This window comes from Achroia grisella, unplaced genomic scaffold (genome assembly GCF_030625045.1).
Source record: "Achroia grisella isolate CSIRO2021 unplaced genomic scaffold, CSIRO_AGI_Agris_v1 utg5201, whole genome shotgun sequence".
Classification (NCBI taxonomy): Eukaryota; Metazoa; Arthropoda; class Insecta; order Lepidoptera; family Pyralidae; genus Achroia; species Achroia grisella.
The window spans coordinates 344,785-367,290 of record NW_026712911.1 but is presented as its reverse complement, the minus strand read 5'-3'; the positions used below and the strand labels follow the sequence as shown (position 1 = coordinate 367,290).

General features: G+C 30.9%; 2 protein-coding genes across 3 annotated transcripts; both read right to left on the bottom strand.

Moving 5' to 3' along the window:
- Positions 1 to 2,663: 2,663 nt before the first annotated feature.
- LOC131847318 (protein FAM117B-like) lies at positions 2,664 to 11,295 on the bottom strand. Of its 2 annotated transcripts, XM_059196870.1 has the most exons (8): positions 10,560 to 11,295; positions 9,977 to 10,104; positions 9,241 to 9,388; positions 8,565 to 8,704; positions 4,357 to 4,456; positions 3,866 to 3,922; positions 3,455 to 3,558; positions 2,664 to 3,139 (listed from the first exon to the last, which is right to left on the bottom strand). In XM_059196870.1, exons 1-8 carry the CDS (start codon positions 10,771 to 10,773, stop codon positions 2,984 to 2,986), a joined length of 1,047 nt encoding a protein of 348 aa, XP_059052853.1. In that variant the 5' UTR covers positions 10,774 to 11,295; the 3' UTR covers positions 2,664 to 2,983. The 2 variants fall into 2 exon arrangements, with proteins under 2 accessions (XP_059052853.1, XP_059052854.1); XM_059196871.1 differs by lacking the exon at positions 3,866 to 3,922.
- Positions 11,296 to 12,952: 1,657 nt separating this feature from the next.
- On the bottom strand, positions 12,953 to 22,199 carry LOC131847302 (ubiquitin conjugation factor E4 A). The gene is made up of 17 exons (XM_059196844.1): positions 21,340 to 22,199; positions 21,128 to 21,259; positions 20,512 to 20,675; positions 19,957 to 20,136; positions 19,650 to 19,799; positions 19,143 to 19,311; positions 18,692 to 18,830; positions 18,170 to 18,248; positions 18,001 to 18,116; positions 17,158 to 17,328; positions 16,859 to 16,982; positions 16,380 to 16,525; positions 15,865 to 16,014; positions 15,367 to 15,610; positions 14,981 to 15,143; positions 14,311 to 14,515; positions 12,953 to 13,527 (listed from the first exon to the last, which is right to left on the bottom strand). Exons 1-17 carry the CDS (start codon positions 21,971 to 21,973, stop codon positions 13,395 to 13,397), a joined length of 3,099 nt encoding a protein of 1,032 aa, XP_059052827.1. The 5' UTR covers positions 21,974 to 22,199; the 3' UTR covers positions 12,953 to 13,394.
- Positions 22,200 to 22,506: the final 307 nt, after the last annotated feature.

Below are 22,506 nucleotides of genomic sequence, written 5' to 3'. Positions count from 1 at the left end.
TTTTGCAACTAAAATGTGGTATTATCAAGTTAGATAACTATTATACTTTTTTAACAAATTTATAAAAGATCTTGAGTGTATTTCGATAGCTTATTTTTTAACATTACTGCTAAATATTGCACTTACTTTAGACACTATCTACATTCAGACATCCGGAATTCAAATACTGGCTCGGTTTTATTTTTTTACAGTGATTTTTTATATTCCCATAAATAATAATATGAAATATTTCATCCTTTTATGTAACGCCAAAAGAATATTATTCAGCGTAAGGCTGTGATCCAGCACGCACTTACATACAAACCTGGAGGTGCTTACCATTTATATAATAAAAGACATGTTGCATTTTGAACACCTGCTCTGTCACAAGTCGGTCACTATACACATACACCTCTCTAAATGCTACTCAGCACCTTCAATAACGCGTCACAACTGATGGATACTGTTTACTTTGTGTGCACATATCGACATAATCAAAATGATCACCAAATATAATTACATGCACTGAAAGTCTCAGTTCCGAAAGTTGTCATGTTCAAGATTCATTAACGATTCACTTACATATCACATTCATTTTCAAATAATCAATAATACTAATATATAATAGCAACTTGAAATATTACAATCACAATGTCCATATATATATTCAAATTCGGCATGTATCATAAGTGTAGCTCATATATATGTTTTACTTGAGCAACAATAAGATTCAAAATACGAAATATACTATGTTCGAAAGGTGAGCCGTCAAAAATATATATTAGCCATTAGCTGTTAATAGTAATATACAAAATAGTATAAAATAATTGCGTACGTCCAAAAGCAGATCTAACTATGTTTATGCAAGTTGTCAACATTCTACATTATCAGTCTCGATGTTAAAAATGCATTTTGGCCAAAATGAGAGATCCAACTGCCGTGGTCCATTTGTTTCCAAAATGAATGATATATAATAATGCTGCGTACCTCCCCAGTATACCTGATACAGATACTGTGACATACATTACCTACATAAGGGTAAAATCAATATAAAGGCTTCAGTCGAGAGATTGGAGTCATAATTTAGGTAAGCTACAATTATTATAATTTATCAAATAAATCAAAGAAGTGAGGACGTCCAAAACAGGCACTTTATAGAGTACTATACACTAAGCAATTGCCAAGATACCTGTATCAAAGTACGAGTAAAGATTAAAAATTTCAGTCTATTTTACCAAATTCCACAATTTAAAGCTCCATGAATTAGAAGTTCGGTCAAGTAATTGATTACCGACGCTCTCAATAAGATACTCTGGCCCTCTGAAAATTTGGTCTGAGATAACTTATATTATCCCCGATTTTTTTATAATAATAATAAACAGAACCTTATTTTGAGAATTAAACCCACTTATATCAATATTCCTATAACACAATTCAACTCAACTTTTATTGTTATTAACAGTGTTATGTACATAATTTTTTAATAATACATAATAATGAGATCAAATATATATCCAGTCATATCATGAGATGGTTTCTGCTGGAATTATAAGAGCTACAAAAATTAATGTAACAATATTATAATGATACAATACTTTCCGAAATACTCATATGATTTTATTGTTTGGTTTTAATTTAAAGTATTGTGAAAAACCTTTGGTAGAAATTTCAGCATAATATCAAAGCCTAAATTACGCTCGGACAATTATTCCGTTCAATACATTTTTATAAAATCACATTAAATTAATAAGTGAAATAGTAATGATATTGATAAAATTTATATTACATAATATATTGATGGATTAAGTGTCGGAGCCTGCAATGTAATTAAATCCTATACTATTGCTTTTCACAGTTACTTGAATCCTTTGTCTATTAATCATAACAGGATCTATAAGTTCTCACTCACAGTGTGATAAAAATTTACAAGCATTCATTACTTATATAAATGATGTTTAAGTTTAGCAGTTTCCACTCAGATAATACTAACAATAATAATAATATCTTATTGTCACGAGAGGGTATAAATATATGACAATACTTATAATAATATTCAAACTACTTTGAATAAATTTTCGATGATACAAAACTGTAAAATTCTGTATGTGTGTCATGAGCCTTATTTAGCTGTAAAAATTTATGTATATATGATATGGTGTTTCTTATATCCAATATTGTATGCGATAAAAGTAATGGGTAAGTTAATCCAACACAATTATGTCTCATGTTTCGTATTATGGACAATAAAATGATGTCGCCACAACAACGTAAGATTGGCATTCTTATACTTGATTTATCGAATGGTGATGCTTTATCCTTGTGTTCTGCGCCAAAAAATAAAACTATGTGCCTAACATGTGTTAATAAACATAGCATTTTGTAAATCATTTTAATAAAACATAAATATAAAATACTATATTTTTAATAATTACAACAACATTTCAAAATGTTGTAGATCTTCAATTTGAAATATTGGAATATTAAAGGTTATATTGAGCGATTTTTATATCTTATTATTATTTTAAATACAATACAATAATAAAGAAAGTTGGTTACTTGTCTGCCTAGTTGGGTACTTGTGAAGGTAATTTTTGTCCCAGTAAGAAATATGAACATAAAATAATTCATCATTTATAACTTAAAATATCATTATAATGTTAAATAATATACATAGGTGTTATATATATATGTACATCTACCATATTAGGCATTGAGTAACTGACAATTCATTACACCGAAAGAATATTCTGAAAGACAAGTGACTAACAAATCTATAAATAATTCGATCATTATTGCACATATGAGATAGAACAAGACAGCAATATTTGCGGTTTTAGTCTTTTAAATGCCTGCAGAAGGAATTTAGTAGATTTTTGGCCACTTGCCCTAATATTTGCACTTAACTTATGTCGGAATATAAAAATACGGGTCTTGTTGTGTGGTGAAAGGCTTATGACATTGTATTGAACAACTTGAATACCTTTAAATCACATGAAAGGGTAAGTCAGTGTGAAGTGGAGGCGGGCGGTGAAGGAGGAGGTGCTGGCTGAAGAGGTTGGAATGCCGAACCGAGTGAAGGTCGCAACGTGAACCCTGGCGCCGCTGGTTTCATTACTAACACTGGGTCCGCATATGCACCTTCCCCGGCTTTTAAATTCACCTGGAATTAATTACATATTTTTAATACAATTATATAATGGAAAGATTATTACAATTGTTATGGTTCTGCTAACAGTAAGTGCAGTATTTATTTGTTTTGTCTTACAATTAATTCAGAATCAAATGTCTGGCTGGATAACAATCACATATACTAGATCAACATATTTTACCCTAAATGAAGAGAGCAGGGCCGTCAGATATAAATAGTTTATTTACATGTACTTATTAAAAATACTTTAGACAGATTACAGTGGAAAATTTATTACACAAACTTCATGTTAAATATTTGTATATAGCAACAACACATTAATATTACCTTTTCACACCCATCTGGTGGCTCGCGGGCTAGAAAACGGTTTATTTGTGGAGAAGTGCCGAGTTTAGATCCATCTAAATCAGGTGATGAACACACACTGCCACCTGAAATTATTATAATTATATGTATTTTTCGTTTTATCGGCTTGTTTTAATAAGCAACAATATAACATATTGATTTAATTAAGCCAAAAATATACGTTATTTCTTTGTATCATAAAATCATGATCACTACACTATAAATCCTAATAATTTATCTACATTATACTAATTGTGAAAGCATTCATACTTAATCTAAAATTAAATAAAACCATGCTAGGAAATATCAAACCGTTCTCGTGGTTGGTGCATTGTAAAATTATTGTACATTGCAAAGAGGGTTTTCACAAAAGCCTTATATTTATTTATAGACCTGTGGCAAGTAGTTCCGCAGAACCCCCACTGGAGAGTGACCCTCGGGATGGTGGATCTATGCCCACAATTTATTTTTATTTAATTTGTTCAATTATACAATAATAAAAACAGCCAAATATTTTCCTACTATTTGACAACAATATCACAACTAGCATTTAAATATCAATAAGTAAAGTCAATTAATGTGTGCGAGTTGATTTGCCATGTCTTTCATTTTGAAACACAAAATATAACTTATTCATAAGCTCCTTTATATAGTAGTATTAATTTATTCTTTTCTAAACTCTAATAGAAACTTCTTAGAAAAGAAATTGATCAAAGCAGTGTGTTGGGTAGACATTTTTTTTAACATCATAGTGATTAAATGGTAAAGACTATTAATAATAATAATTTCAATCAATAATCTTGCTAATTGGTAACATTGGTCCATTTTTTTATATTATACCTCATAGACTAACAAGAAATAATATAAATTGTATAATTAAATACCTGAAGAATGTGCTGTATGACAGAGATCATGAGGTGTTTGTGTATTGACGGAACGCCTTAGAAGCTCTGCTAGAGGGGCGCGATGTCCTTCTGGTGTCACCTGAAATATTTACATAACTCTTAAAAGACCAAAATCGCTTAATCGTAACTGTGTGTAATTAACTAATACTGTATCTGATCCTTTAGAAATTATACAGTGTCGAATATTCCATAGTACAACCAGTGGCACTCAATGAGGAAGTAGCCATTATTATTGCTAAAAGTTGCATATAGATGGCGTGATTGGTATCGATGGAATTCTTCATAGTTTTGCAAACGTTTTAAAAAACAAAACTGTGTTTTCAAAAATGTTTAATCAATTTTTAAAAAGTTATATATACATGTTAAAATGAAATAATGCGTTTAGAAAAGTAATTTTCATATATTTACTCATTTTGTTATTTTCCAGTACTTAATTACACTTTAATCAGTGCTAATACGGGGCTCAATGTTTTCAAAATGCTTTCATAGATGGCATTGTCGTCATTTGTATCGGCCTAATTAAATGTCTTTTTTATATTTTCCAATAATAAGCACTTAATATATTATTATTGTAAATTAAACATATAAAAAAATTTTAAGTAAATTAAAAATAGCCGAACAAGCAAGTAATACTATTTCCAATAATACTTATGTATGAAGTGTTGTCATATTAAAAATAAATACATGTATTATCGATTTTTTTTAATAATCGATAACAGGATTTTATTACAGCGCATTATTCGATGATGCTTTTAATGAGTCGTTGTGAACAGTAAATTTTCATTATTTTGTATTATAGCAGTGTTCCGTTTCAAAGAACGGAATATAGTAGTACATTATTAGTGTCGTTGGTTATTTACATTTGTACTGAAAAATCGATTACATAATAATTTAAAATATCGAGTACGAATCGTAGCTGTCTTCGAATACTGGCAACTGGTAAGATTAAAATAGTATTTAAAAAAAAGAGAGAAATCGACCCTAACTCGAATACCATAAAGTTGATTTTCCTTTCTCATTAATATCATAGCAGTTTGTTTTTAACTTGCGTATGACTCTGTGGTATGATGTTTAACGTGTATTGTTATTGTACGGTGCATACATTTCAAAAATTACATTTTAATGTAGGTACATACATTTCTTTCATACATTTCATATATGTCAAAAATTATCTTTTAATGTAGGTACATACATTACTTTCATACATTTCATACATGTCAAAAATTATCTTTTAATGTAGGTACATACATTTCTTTCATTTCAAAAATGAACTTTTTATGTAGATACATACATTTTTTCATACATCTCATACATTTCAAAAATTATATTTTAATGTAGGTACATACATTTCATACATGTCAAAAATTATCTTCTAATGTAGGTACATACATACATTTCTTTCATACATTTCATACATTTCAAAAATGAACTTTTTATGTAGGTACATACATTTCATACATGTCAAAAATTATCTTTTAATGTAGGTACATACATTACTTTCATACATTTCAAAAATTATATTTTAATGTAGGTACATACATTTCTTTCATACATTTCATACATGTCAAAAATTATCTTTTAATGTAGGTACATACATTTCTTTCATACATTTCAAAAATGAACTTTTTATGTAGTTACATACATTTTTTTACATCTCATACATTTCAAAAATTATATTTTAATGTAGGTACATACATTTCATACATGTCAAAAATTATCTTCTAATGTAGGTACATACATTTCATACATGTCAAAAATTATCTTTTAATGTAGGTACATACATTTCTTTCATACATTTCAAAAAGTATCTTTTAATGTAGGTACATAACACCCCATGTCAGACCCCTTGTATTTGGAAGAAACTTAAAAATAATGCCAAAAATATTAGATGAATATATTTTTAATACGAATATTGTTTTATTTTTGTTCATCAACTTTATTCCTCACTAACAATACTAGTAGTAGTACATAACCTGGTTTATACCGCTAAAGATATTGAAAGATATACGAGTAATTCAGAATGTTATCAAGTTCAAAATAAGCACACATTACTTGCTTAGATAACAGAGTAATATTACTCGTAATAAAAACATTTGTAACACCCATATGTATACTACTTATGTATAGTAAGTACTTACGCTGCGGCGCCGTGAGACTCGTCTACCTCATCTACTCATCTACGCGCGGTAACCGCGCCGACCGACCAATAGGAGCGCGCCTCTCGTGTTTCCAGAAAGTTCGCGACTAACGGACGATATAGTAGTAAGGCAATGAGTGTCCCAGTGACATCATTATAATATTTTCTCGTTAAATTTTATTGTAATATACACAATTTCGCACTAAATAACGTGTTACCCCGTTACACATTTCTAATAATGAAAAACCTAGACCGACCCTGTTCACTTAATCTTACAAGATCTGACTTTAAAAATTACGATATCCTCATATAGCCTTTCATTTCCCCTTTCAATACTTTTTCGCATTAAAAAGTAGCCTTTCTCAGGGTCTACATTATCTGTGTACCAAATTTCAATTAAATCAGTTCAGTAGTTTTGGCGTGAAAGCGAGACAAACAGACAGACTGAGTTACTTTAGCATTTATAATATTTGTAAGAATATCGCTATTAAAAATAGGGGTTGGTGAAAGACGGGTGAAAATTTAGGCGTGTATGTATTTTCAATGTAACATTATAAATAAATAAAAAATTGTCCATAATACAAAAAAAATTTTTTTCGGGGTAGGCCACTATGACTTAGGGGTATAAAAAATAGATAACAACCCTACCTCAGACCTGGCAAGTATACATATCAAATTTCATCAAAATATGGGAATCCTCACTGTGATACAAAATTTATATATAAGATATAAGATTAGGTAAAAGAGGGGTACATCGTAGAATACATGAGGTATATACCAGTAAATTAATTGTAGCTAAAATCAGTCTCATACATATAACGATTGAAATAAAAAATCGTATAGCCCGATTTTGATACGTACGAGTATAAACGTATCAAAATCAGGCTATACGTATAGCGCAGACGCGTTACAACATATCAAAAAAATAGGCATGGAATGTAAAATAAACCATAACATAATAGGTATATACATTGGCACATAAGCCATATCTGCAGAGTGTCGGCTAACAATATTATACCTACACATTTACATTGAATCTTGAATCGTCCCTAATGAGGTACACGATACAGTTACCTACATATCTATTATATACATATCTTTGCAAAACAGATGTCATGTAGACTGAATTGACTGCCATCAATTTTCATGCTTTGTTACTAAGCACCCACTAGTAATCCGAACTGCTTCAGATCTAGCGACATCTAGCGGCTACGGTGGCGAAATAAAATAGCCCGAGTTAGGAAGGAACCATTTTCTTGTATGGGATGGGGTATCTGTATGTAATATTATGTTATCTGTGGTACAACTATGCAATGTATATTGTTTACTAAAAAGAATTGGAAAAGTTGCTACACTACAAGCACCTCTCTCTTGTTTTCATGGCTATTTCGTCGCTACTATGATAGAATGGAAACATATTACAACTACATAGTATTATAGAGAGATTCAGTAGACTTTGATACACTATTTAAACAACAAATGTAAAGGGTTACGTCGGTATCCATATACCGTCCTAACACATTAATTGAATTTTGAATATTATGAGTATGTTAAAGACAGATGTATCTTTTTACAAAACTATATTCAATCACTACTTTGTCAGTATATTTACGAAATGTGCATGTTCAATAATAAATACCCACATGTATTTATAAGAATCTGTGATATTCCGGAAAAGAGAAGTATACATAGATACAATACAATACATTGTTTGAAATAAGTGGCCATATAAATATATAAAAATTTTGCCAGACAATTAGGAAATTATATTCCTCAATTAAGTCAAGTAATTTCAGATTCCTTTCTCTTCAATTATTAAATAATATTATTATTTCACAAAAGGAATATTTAAATGATAATATAATACTGTGTCTAAATACAGATTGAAAATATTATTATAATTTGTAGTGTGTTACTACTAATATTTTAAATAATGTTGACATTGAATATTGTTGTAATTTAAACATAGCAAATGACAGATAATTTTTGAAATAATATATTTTAGCAGTAATAATTTAGTCCTAGTAAATAAATAAATTTAAATTCTTACCTTATCCCGTAGCCGGTCTAACTGTGGGGTCTGTGTACCACTCGCTGGGTACAGTACAAGTCTTTCTATCTCTTGGTTCAATCCTTCTACTGACGAGCGGGCGGCTCTCAATGGTACACTACCAGAACCAAAACGGGACCCTGGCGCAACCAATGGATAATTTAATAAGTCAACAATGACTTTTTTAAAAGACAAAAAGAAATGCATGCTTCTAGTTTAATTAGGACTACTGTCCTTGATGTTTTCAGTGGCAAATATTTTATTGTCAAAATTGCTTTTAACAAAATAAGTGTTTACTACTGAAACATTAATTATAGTACACTCAATTAATGTGTTACAGGAATTCATCAACAATATATTTAAAAAAATAAACAAGTAAAATATAATACATGACATTTGCTAACACAAAACTTTGTCGATAATATGTTAAGCAATATGTGTTAGATTTTTAGACTGCCTTGAACATAACATAATACAAATCCAGTAAGTGCCTGACCATTTCTGTACATCATAGTTCACTACAGAACTTACAGCCCATTAGCAATATAAAATACCCATGTGTTCTAACATGTATAAAATCGCTATGACAATATTTATTTAACAAGCACATTACGGAAAGAATAAATTGTAGGCCAGCAAGAGCTAAAATATACATATTAACTAAAAAAATGCATACATAATCCAGGACTCATGGACTGTGTAGAATAATCTCCTGATGCTGAACCTTTGTGTGGCCGTTGTAAGCGACTACGACGAAAGCGATCTAGTTTATCATCATCAGAACTCCTAGATGATCGACCTGATGCTCCACCTCCGTCATCTGTCTATAATGTTAAATTGTATGGTGTTCAATTATAATATATTATAAACAACAAATGCAAACTATACAGTCTACAGTAAAATATTTCAAACATCATGAAAAGGGTTTAATTTTAAAACCCTTTTCATGGGTTTTAAATCGATTTATTTAATTTATACCACCTATGAGTTATATATTTTTTATTTGAATTATAATTAATGATTTGATTGTGGGCTATACTCAACAATAGTAGTAGTATTGAATATAAGATATGACTTAACTTAATTAAGGAATTTAGATTGTTTAATAATTTAAAGAACAAAACAACTATTACAAGGTATGAATTATTGAAGACACATTTACTAAAATAGATTAATTTGTTCCATGGTAGTTGTCAGTCAAGGAGAGGTGGATTTTTCATTTGTACATAATATGTCTAAAATTCTGACAACAAAATAAAATATTCTGTATATACAGAATACTTAAATCGATTTAATACTTCATAATATTTATATTATGCTTCATTTTAGATTTCAATTATCAATTACTATTATCATTACAGGTACACACAATAATGCTATAATACAACATGTTTAGTTCACAAAAGACTTACTTGTGTAGATTTGTCAACTTGTAGCTGGCCAGCATGCAGATAATAATCTCTGGACCACTGTCCCTTCTGATCAAGTGTATCCAATGAAGCTGTACGCCTGATGACATTTGAACCAAAGCGCCCTTTACCTATAATTAAAATTATTAAAACAATTTTTATTAAATAGTAATAATGAAATATATTTTGAACAATTGAATTTAAGTTATTTAGTACATATTGGCAGTAAAAGAATCCAAACAATGAATAATGCAAACTTAATGTTTCTTACTTACTGTATCAATTTTTCAACACAGCAGACTTTCTAGTCTTCTGTAGGAGTCTCTTAGTCACTTATTTCAGTCGCCAAATATAAGCTGTCTTTTGGTTAAAGGGTTAAGGTAAGGTGTCAGTGTCAAGTTAGTCCTCTGGAATGGACTGCATTACATGAATGGTGTGACATGATCTCGCAATGCCCATGGTGCTGTTCACATATATAGGTGATAATTACCACCAGGTGGGCTATCAGCCTGTTTATCATTCTAATTACATAAACAAAAATAGTCATTATTATGAAGAATACATGGAAATCGTAAAATAAACAAACCTTTGTAATTGACAGCACCAGGACTCCGTTGACCTGAGAGGGCGTGATCAGGTGATATTCGTCGCCATATATTTGTGGGAGACAAGGTTGGACTGTTGCCAGTATTCCTTTTTAGTCCGCCACTCTGTTTCATCACAGAAGATACGGGCAAGGTCGCCCTCATCGGTCCCTTACCGACCGGGCAATCAGACTGCTTTCGAACGCGTCCGGACATGTTCACTACGACTAATAAAGTGAACTGAACTCAGAACCTCCCTACAGGCAATTAAACTATAAAGTTCTATATCGGCACCAGTAAAAAGTCAATTCTAATCATCGACGCCGTTGATTCTTTGTATAGAAAGCGCTACAAACTTTTGTATAAACAATACTGTCGGTGTAAGTACGGCAGTAACATGTACGAAATCCGGTAATGAGAGCTTCTAATAATAATCAAAAACATATACTGTCTCCACTAATTGCTCATCGTGTTATTACATGAAAATATATTCACAAAGCGAACAAGTCACATTTTTTTCTACACAATGGATGAATGAAGCTGACAGATGACAAGGGAGGTCGCGCCATTCCTTCTTCTGGTGCACATTTTAAATTATATAAATAATCCGCTGGTTTATTTAATCTAGTACTTCAGGAAAGGTATTAAAATTATACAAATACACAAAATAATTATGGTGATTAAAATAAATAAGAAATATTGGGTGGCATTGCAATTAACAGCTGATTAATACGCCATGACAATATATCTTCTATTTGTCTATGGGTTTAACATTGCCATTAGTATTAAATAACCCTACAAGGCTATAGTGTTAGCACATTTAGTTTTAGCCTAACATTTTTATCTTGCTAATGCCAATTATTCATCAGACTGTCCAATTAAATACTTTTTACTGTAAACTATGTACGAGTAGTATTCTAAAGAAAGTAGTAGTAAACAAAGTTGAAATAGTGGAGGCTTTTAATATTTATATTTTGAGGTCTCATGTGCGCTGCGCTTTAAATGTTATAAGGGCAGTGTATACAGTTAACAGATTTTATTTAATGGTTGAAAACGGACGCCCGCTTTCTCTAGCGATATAATTCATTACAAATTAACGATAAATTCTAGGGTCTCTAGCTTTGGGGTCAACCTGACATGGTCCATTGCTAGCAATGGGGCGTATTATACTAACAATTACTACACTTCCAAGTAGTGCAGATGGATAACAAAAACACGATGTTTTGAATGTACGTTATGTACAAGGAAATTACAAGAAAGAATATGCCATTATTATGGGAAGGTGGTAGTTTTAGAAAGAAAAAATGAGCACTACTAATAACATTTAATATTGATCACGGATAATTTGTGTCCCAATAGTAAATTGGTGTCGAAATAGACCAAAATACAATCAGTACCAAAGAATATACTACATCAGTACCTACAAAAAACACTTGGTGTGGCGCTGACAGGTATCAACTTTCACGTAAGTATGAATCAAAATATGAATTATATTCATGGGATCATGTTGGAAAAATTAAATTACCACACTATTTAAGTAAGATTTATAATTGAACATAAATGAATAAAAATGGAAATAAAATTGTATTTCTTATACAAAACAATTGCACCACAATTAACTGATATGTACCAAAATTTTACAATGTAAAATAAAGAGAAAAATATAAATTCTACTTCAAATAAGTAATAATATACATTATAGTTTAATATAATAATTATTGGCCGGCAATAATAGTAAGATAAATAAATCAATACTTTTATCGAATTAGATGTTATTTTGCGGAAGTCCATTTCACTACTTAATGGATTTATATTATATTGTTTAATTCCGCTACAATCAGCACGTTTGAGATCACAAATATTCAGTGCGGATATTTGACCACCGTTACGACCTTATATGTACCTTATAATGGTCAAATTCCGACCGTTATTGAGTCTACATCCACATTGCAACACGTGTTTCGCCATTGAACTTGGCATCGGCGAGCATTGAATAGAATTCAGATAAAGCTTGGAAGAGAAGACTCTTGGGTGATCGAACCACGGGCCGCAGATTGGTCACGGTTAAATGTTAAATCATTGTTCATTATAAAACAAAATATATATATTCATATAACATCAACAGAATCATCTTTTTGAATAAAATTTTTATGTAGTAATTTGAAAACGGTAGGCCATTTCATTCAAACCTATTTTGAAAGGAAACAATATAAAGGATATTATGTAATTTGGTCCTTTGTAAATTAATACATACAAGTAATTACGAATTGAAATACAAAATAATTGTGCCGATCATTATTTAGCAAATAACATGAGTGGTATACAATCACATAAGAATTTGCACTTAATGCACCACATACCTAAATTGAAGACAATATTATGAGTGACCCTACTATTTTGTTACTATTTCAAGAACAGAAGTTTTTAAATTCATTATTTATGCCTCAAATTTTTAAAAGAAATCTCCATCATTATAAAATTACTTGATAAAATTAGTATTATCTTTTTATTCAAATGCATTTAAAGGAAAAGGAATTTAACATGGTATCTTAAAATAAAAAAGTTCTGGTCCCATAATACTTGCCATTGTTCTCATCTCAAACATGAGTATAAATGTTATCAAATATTAAGACGACTATATCTGGTTATGTGGTGCGACAAATATCACTTATTTAAAAACTATCCTGTACTAACATTGATTAAAAAGTCCGTTTGTAAGGTCTAAGGTCCTTGATAAATCTAGTCACTAATTATAATAAGCTAGCTGTCTGCTATACAAAAGTCTTTAAAATTACATAGATTAATAATTCATATCAATATGTTAATCATTACTTGTCTTATTGAGCAATTTTTTGCTTTTTTTCCGCAATCCATGCTTGGATCTTTTCCTTTAACTCGGTGTTGGACTTAACTTGGTCCATTGACAGAGGCGAACGATTGAATGGGTCTGATTGGTCGCTTAAGAGATGTCTGAAAAAGAAAAATATTTTTTTATCAACATAGACAATCAAGTCAGGTTTTTAAGAAATTTGTCAATACCAATTAACTAATAATTTATATGTATCAATACATTTAGGTTTAATCATATGACTGCTTATGAAATTTCATAATTTTCTTAGACTAATATGTAATTTACAAATAGCACATGGGTTGTTGAGTTACATCCTGGGCCTAATGTGTCAAATCACATACATTTTACATATTTTATTATTTTATCTTACCCTATATGTTAGTCATTAAAACCAAGCGTAAGTCGAAAGAATATTAAACAAAGAATTGAAGAAAACAGAACAAATATTAAAGAGCTATGGGATTTACGAGTTTTAAAAAAATATGCCTTTAACTGTAGGGATTGTTGTTAAAGCATGTTATTTCTATCTGTATTTAATGTACAAATAAAAATAAATAAAGGAAATCCGCAATACAAATACGTATATTTATCAATGCGAATCTACATTAACGCTCCTAAATATCAGTTGCATTTTTACTAGTATGACGCCTTACGATACTAAATGTTACTTTAACTTACTTCTTTATTCTGTATTTTAACACTAGTTAAAATACAGAATAAAGAAGTAAGTTAAAGTAACATTTAGTATCGGTAACTAAATTAGATCCAGGATTTGGGCCGAAAACATATTATCTAACATATATAATAATAGCTGAGGGTATATTTCACTTAGGATATATATTAGATTAACAAGAAGACAATAATATAATAAAAATATGTTTATATGTCATTTAGTATAATACCTAGCAATAGTAGTACGATCAACGGTGGTTCGTGAGCTGGGCAATATGACGGGGTCTAGCATGATGGTGCTCATGATGGGATCAAGGAATTCATCAGGCGCGTTGGCTAGGATTTCTTCATCTCTCTGGCGTTGTTCAGCTAGATTGCTCACACGGGACGCCACCTCTTGTAGTGACCCAATCAAACTACCTCCTCCGATGCGGACTAAATCAATTAAATAAATACCATTATTTAGCTTTATATCACGTTTCGTCGCGTAAAAAATGTATGCAAAATGACATGTAAATAGTGCTGAAAGTCTGAATGTGTAACGTCCTTATTTACAAGTTAAGACTTATAATATTAGTAGGATGTCTCTGTCTATCTCAATAACCTTGTGTGAAAGTTTATTGGATACTTGTAAAATACATACGTATATCAATGCATTTAGCTTTAGTTACATGACCATTTGTTTTGCCACTATCAAGCTGGTGTTAATTGATTATTTTTGTGCATTAATAAAGGCTTCTATACGCCGATTGTCATGAAATTTGACCTATATGTAGGATATAGTTATGAAATAGATAATCGAGTAACTCCTTTCTTGTGTAGTCAGAAGTCAAGTACAAGGAAGTTCCTGTTTTTGCTTAAGTCTCAGTTTCAATTTAAGATATAGATGTCTACACTCACCTAATACTGCCTCGGCTAAGGTGAACAGCTGGGGTGAGTAGGAACGTCCGTCATCGGAGACTGCCGCACAGAATCGCTCGTTGCTGCCTAATTCGACATACATGCGGCAGATGTCCAGTACAGTGCTCGCCGGGTCGAATTCAAACTCTTTCATGTCTTTTACCTGTTGTTAATAGCCATAACAAGTCTCATAAATCTATACCAACATTATAATAAATGCTAAATTATGTCTGTCCATTGTTAGTTCTTAGTCATAAGAGGATAAGACCTATTGATGACTATACGGAAGAATGGATTGTAACTTTTATCTGAAGCTAACTTTCTTTTCAATAAACTAGACAAAATCGCGAGTATTATCGTTTACTAGTAGTGACAGAACTACATACCTTAAAGTTTTTCTTATTGGGACCAACTAGATGTAATAGGAAATAATTGAGCATTGAGGCGATGCGTTCCACTAGCGTCGGATGGCAGAATACATAAGGCGCATGTGCCGATAAACGCACTAGCGTGCGAATAGTGTCGCGTCCTAGTATGTTGTCGAAACGCGCCAACATGCCTATGTGGGATAAATTGCTTAAGTTTTGCTCTCGCTCCTGCATTGGTAAGTTCGCCCAAGCACCAGTCTCTCTGAAAATAAGCGAAGCATACTGGTCGTTATGTAAATAATAACACGTAAGGCATTGTACATTTCGAAATTATTCATCTTCTTATCTATGTTTTGTTATAAATTTACTCTGCCCAAATTCGATCAAACTATATTTGAGGCTAAAGTTAGAATAATTACTCTATTGTAATATGACGCCTGCAATTACTAAACTGTTTATATATTTCTTATATTATTTTAATAGTCTAAATTATAATAAATAAAATCAAGAACATACTGAGCTGTTTGCATGGTGCGTATTTGGGCCATGTTGCCGAGTGCTTCGTCCAAAAGGAATATGGCGTCATTCATTAGAAGGTTAACAAAACGTAAAAATATCGGTGGGTGCACAGCTTCCATATTAGCCTCTGCCTCTCGTGCAAGTCGTCTGAAATCAACATTTTATACAATTAATATACTACTGTCAAAGTAATATATAAGTTGAAATAATTCCTTATAATGTACAGAATATCGTTATGTGAGTTATATATAAAATATAACATAATATTATGTAAGCTATGTAGTGTAAAATTTTTACCTAAACCATAAATAGTACTGGAATGGAACAGTTCTAACAAATAAATTGAAATTGATTACTATAGTTGATGGTTACAAATTTTCAGTCTTAGTCAAGTAATATTATATAAAATCACACTTTATGAATGCAAGAAAGTTTTGTGCAATAAGAATAGACTAATATTGCTGTTGGTATTACAGTAATCCACAAATTATTTGTCGGTATGTGTGACTTACGTGAAGGCTTCTCTATGTTCTTCTAAACCCCATAAAAAGTCCATGACCAGGTACATAGGGCGACGATAGTTGAATTTTTGTTCAAATTGCACACTCTGTCCCGTCATTTCAATGCCGACGAATACATCCAGTAGACAAGGAACGAGCTATGAAAATGAATGGACATATATATATACTATACTATTGGTCAAAATATTAAACTACTGAACATAACATAATTCGTACTGAACATACATAGATATTTAGATATTCAAAAATAATGTATATGATTTAACAAATCCTAGATTACATTTCCATTATTATTCCTGTACAATGAAGGAAAATTGGAATTAAAATCTTTGCTAATAATAGACTAATCTCTTCTCTTTATTTCTTTTTGAAGTTTACAATTGCACTTTTGTTGATGATGAAGAACTAGCAAGAATATCACTTGTTTTTTAAATAGTTGGTAGTGTTAACTCTTAATTTATAAAACATACTTGTAATCGATGGGGATGTTCCTTAAATAACTGTTCTCTGGAGAAAGAGGCTAAACTACTGAGCGGTTGTTGGTCATCGGGATGGTTTGGTAACATTGCTTCAAGGCACTCGGCTAATCGCGCTCTGGAATATTATTAAACAATGTTTATTTTATCTTATTATTAAATGATATTATATTGTCTGTGTTCATTTATACGCTTTATTGTCCAAGGTACTGAAATATTTTCAAATATGTATATGTAAATACTGCTGTACAGACTAGGTACATATTATGCATAAGTATATTTCGTTATAATACCTCAGATGTGGATTATATGTTCGACTAGAGTCACCCATAAAAGTAAGAACGAGCGATAGAGCAGGACGCAAGAGATCTGCAATATCCGCGTCTTCAGTTATTGCACCCACGGTCCGCCGTGCCATTGTTATCAGCACCACAATATTTTCTAAAACAAATTCTGGAACACATCTGTGGAATATAATGGAAATAAATATTCATAATAAATCTATCTACGTATTATAGAAACAGACAAACACAAGCAGTGGTTGTGTTCGTCTGTTTCTAAATTCATTTATAGAGGTATAAATGAATTTAGAAACAGACGAACCATGGGATTGGTCACTTAAATTCAGGAAAAAAGTATCCTATGACATAAAGTAGTTATTTGAAATGCTTCAAGAAATATAACGAGTAATAAACTAAAATAAATTTATTACTCTTTTTAATGAAATGTTAGGCATAGACACCTAAATAAGAAAATTAATGTACCAAATTCAATTCAAAAAGAACAACAGCTGAATTTGTTGCCTCTTCTTCTAAAGTGAAACTGTAGTCAGAGCTTTACGGTGGAAAAATCATGATATAAAATTAACCTACATAAGCGGATAAAATGGATAGATGATTTTGTAATTGAATAAAAAAATAAATGTATTTGGTATTTATAGCAATTATTCAATAATAAATATTTAGTAGATGAAAGAGTGAGAGGACAGTGGTCTTACATATTTGTTCCTAATTATATAAATGTATAATATGTGTTGTAATATTTATGAGGGTAAATGATTTATCATGTATTTGTGGGTGCATTGATAATAAATTCAGTCTTGGTCGAACTTGCATTTTATTCACAACAGTATGTACCTCAAGTTATCCGGCGGCGGTGTAGTCACAGGCATATTTAGGGGCAAAAATTCATTGGGTGCATATGAAGGCAGTGGGTTGGGGGCGTCCGGGCGCACCGCCACTTGTACCAACCAGTGCAGAGAGTGGTGGCGATAATGATGGAAATGTAAAGACTCTCCCACCATATCGTACATGTCATAGCTTGAAGGCGGTTCAGGTTCGCCAACATGTCGTTTTCTAGAAGTGCACAACGGAGGCTCACGAATCTGTGGGATATTACAGGGAATATTTTTAGGGTAATATATTTTGTTCTAAACTTTATAGACAGTTTCCACTTTGTATTTACCTATTTGTGTACGAAATAGGATCTTAAAAATAAAAAAACCTATTTTCACCTGGACTCACATTATAATAAGAATAAATCTTGTTATAATGTGAGTCCAGAGAGAATTATAATGTGAGAGAATAACAGTGTATATTTATGTTTATTGTCTAGCTACATCCAACCATTTCTATGAATATATATAGTACCTGCAAATAAATACAATACAAGTTTCCACTGCACATGCTGGTTCATGTACCACACATTCTACATCTAGTTTGTATCTCATTATTTTTCCTATAATATTCCTATATTATATTTTATAGTAATTTGAAATTTTTGTCTAGTTACCAATAATATAAACATAATAAATTCTTTACAACTAACTTGCTCATAAGCCTTTGGACACGCTGCCGCATTGGTTCTAGCAGATGATGAGCGCTGGCAGCCACATCGGTAATCGCACGCTGTGCACGACCTAAATCTTGCCCGCAGCGGTACAGCTTCTCTGCACACACTCGCACACCTTGCATAATAATTTTTTTTTTTTTATTTATATATAAAAACTTATTGCACAAATATAAAACAAAATAAAGGTGCATATGGCGGACTTAACACCATGAGGCATGTTCATTTTTAAACAAAAATATATATGTTTAAACATTATAATGTTCTATATAACATTTCTATGTTCTATTTTGCTCAGTATTCTTAATATTAGTTAGCAATAGTATGCAAAAATTAATTTATGATTGATCAAATTACTAAATAGCAAGAATATAATAAATTAACCAGAACTAAATATAATAAAAAAATATAACATTCTGTAAACACCTACCCAAGTCAATACACTTTTGAGTCATAAAAAAGCACTCAGTTACAAAGTTATATGTGTCTGCAGTTGGTCTTTTGACTGTTTGGCCATCAGCACCCTCTCTTGCAGGCAATAAACATGTTTCATTATGAAGGCAGTCTAAATGAACTGATTTAGCTGCACTTTCTGCTGGCTGCAATAAAAATATTAATTTTGAAACATAAGGTATACATCTGTACAGATTAAATAAAAGGTGGAACACTACAACCATTGTTTTAATCATATATTTTTTTGTATATATATGTTTTGTATGTATTTATATATCTCATATATATGATGTTCTAAAAAGCCTTCAATCAATGCAAAATAACTATAAATTAGATTTCCTATATTAATAGGAAATCTAATTTATTTATTCACTATAAGCTAAAATATAGCATAAAATGTTCACACAATAAAACTAAACTCAGTATCTTTTTCTTTAAAGTAGAAAATAATAAAAAGTAAGTATTAATGTATAAAATCACTTACAAGTACTGCTCCATATGTTGGGTCAATTTTAAGAGATTTAGGATCTTCTGGTGATGTACAAAAAGGTTGACATAACTGTAGTAACACTGCACCTAAGTTTAACATGAAGCCATCTGACACACAGGTCAATGATTGATTTAATTCATTAGCCTGTAAAATTTATTAAAATTTATAAGATTAATAATAATATCTCAAAAAATTCACACAGCGCCATCTAACCTCTAGATCAGCAAGGTTGTGGACAGCGCAAGTTTAATTCTGATAACATAATTTAAAAATGGAGAGATAAACATGAGTCTAGTTTTACCTGGACATTCCATAGTTTTCCTCTAGCGACATTTGACTTCAAACATTTTCCTATCCATGTCAACAAACGGTTCCTCATGTGAGGCCCACCTTTTAGTAAAGTTAAGAATATTTTGTGCATATTATTTACGAGATGACAAGATGCATTACAGATAGATGTTTCAATTAACGATGTTGCAGCCTGAAAAAAAATATACATAATACACAAATTGACATTTACAAATTTATTAATATATATAATAAAACCTGCCAAATTCTATTAAACTTATTATTAATAACAAATTAATTTTTAACAGTATGTTTATATGAACTGTGTAGTGGCTCTAGCCTGGGTGGCTTGACACCACAAGTTGACTGACAGTTCAGATAGAAGTCTTTATGGCATACATGAGACAATAAACAGAACTATTTAAATTACAATAGCGGTTGACAGTATGACATTGAAATCAGGGCATTGTAGAGAAATTAAAGCATTGTGAGCACTAACCCACCCCATTACTAACAATCATCTTCATCTCAATAACATAGTTCTATTCATAAACTTATAGATTCTTACCTGATCTAATGGATTATCAAAAAACTCATGCTGGGTTGTTGGTGTCTTTGGCAGGGCAGAAAGACTGAGCAAACTACCAATAACTGAATCTTGGTAAAGTCTGCCATTTGTTTCAATTTTAGGTTCACATACTTCCATTAAAATAGATGCTAAATTTGAGTTACCTGTAATTAAATATGGAAGCATTGCTTTTATTTACACTATATAAAAGTGGCAGATGCAAGCAGTTGGCCCACTTGATGAATAGTGATAATATAAATCAACTATGAATATTGTAGAGATTTCTTCATGGTTTTCCAGATATAGTAGAAGAAACACATAAAATGTAAATATAATCTATTGTTAATTTATATTTTTATATCTAATATCTTGGTATGGTAGGAAAAATTTGAATGAAAAATACAGTTTTTGCTGTCAATTAGAGTAACAACAAGCACATAAGATTTTAACATATGAATTAGGGTAATAAACTTAAATTAACTAAAAATATAATATTTGTTTAAAATAAAATGCATGGAAATTCAACAACATCCTAATAGGCAATGATTAATTTCTCAATGCACAGACAAAGAATACTTAAAAGTAAAACAAATTATATATAAAAAAAAATTCTTACTTGCAAACAGGTGTATTGCTGGTAAAATGTATATGGGCAGGCTGATTATGTGAGATTTGTTGATATCTGTATGTATTCTTTGTAATACAGGTATCATAGTATTACGAAGTTGCTCTTGGGTCTCACCATCTCCTGTAACATTAATACAGAAACTTTTAAGTCAGTGACAAAACAATCATTTGCTCAACTATGGAAAAAGTGATATGTCTTACCATCTGCAATAAAAGATTTAACTACATCTAAAAAAAATGTTTGGCTTTGTGGATCAACATGTTGCAAGAGTTCCAACAGTTGTATTGAAAAATCTTGTCCTTCAAACAGTGCTGGTTGTTTTAGTGCTGTTACTGCATTCCTAAATATTAGTTCTTTCATCCTTTGCAAAGCTTTTTTGACAACATCTGATAAGCTATGATCATAAGTCTGTAAGTTTTGATATGAACTAAATAAATATGGAAATACATGTTTTTGAATTACATGTTCTCTAAATGCTTTATTTGTTTTGGGTATGACATATGCCTCAATATCTTGTAGAAGCAATCTTTCAAAAAGGGCTTGTTCTAGCGCTTCTAAATCTATATATATGCGAGGTTTTGTAGCTTCAGCTAGTTCTTCTAGGTACACTAATTGCTTGTCTGTTGAAGGATATCCATCAATAGCATTAGCATTGATCGTAAAGTGAAAAACACTTTCTACTATACTGTTTATTATCACATTTTCTTCGTCTTCTTGCGATTTCCTTGACGACGCTTGTAACTGTGCTGTGCCTTCTGAATTGTCATCATTATTAGTTCGATTAACGCCTGATACTCCAAGAAGACCAGCGAATGGATTATTCGATTCGGACATAGTGGTACTATGAAAATCTATACAATTTACGATACGAATTAATATTCTAAATATTTCACATTATAATTAAATGAATGTATGTCTTCAGAAAAGTGCTGATTTATCATAAAAATATTTGATACAAATTATAATTAATCTTTGGATAACTAATTTAGATGCTTTAATTTTAGTTGATGAAATATGATGATAAATGATTTTTAAATAATGACACTAGTGACAATGCACAAACTAGGTAGAGACTAAAGACTAGATAGAGGTGTGATATAATGAATGACACTGACATAGGTACGTTATCATCTGTAGATGGTGGTTTGACGTTTCTAATTAATATACTAATTTAATTCTATTATTCTAGGTTTACTTTGTTTTAGATTTTTAAGTAGGTATGAAGAATAGTAGATAATATTTGGAAATGGTAATGAAAACACCTCATATATGTTTTTCTCTTTGCTCGTTCCTTGAGGTATAAATAAGATAACAATTAATTTATGGTATTAAAAAAATGTTAATCCGTTGATAAACCATAGCCATCC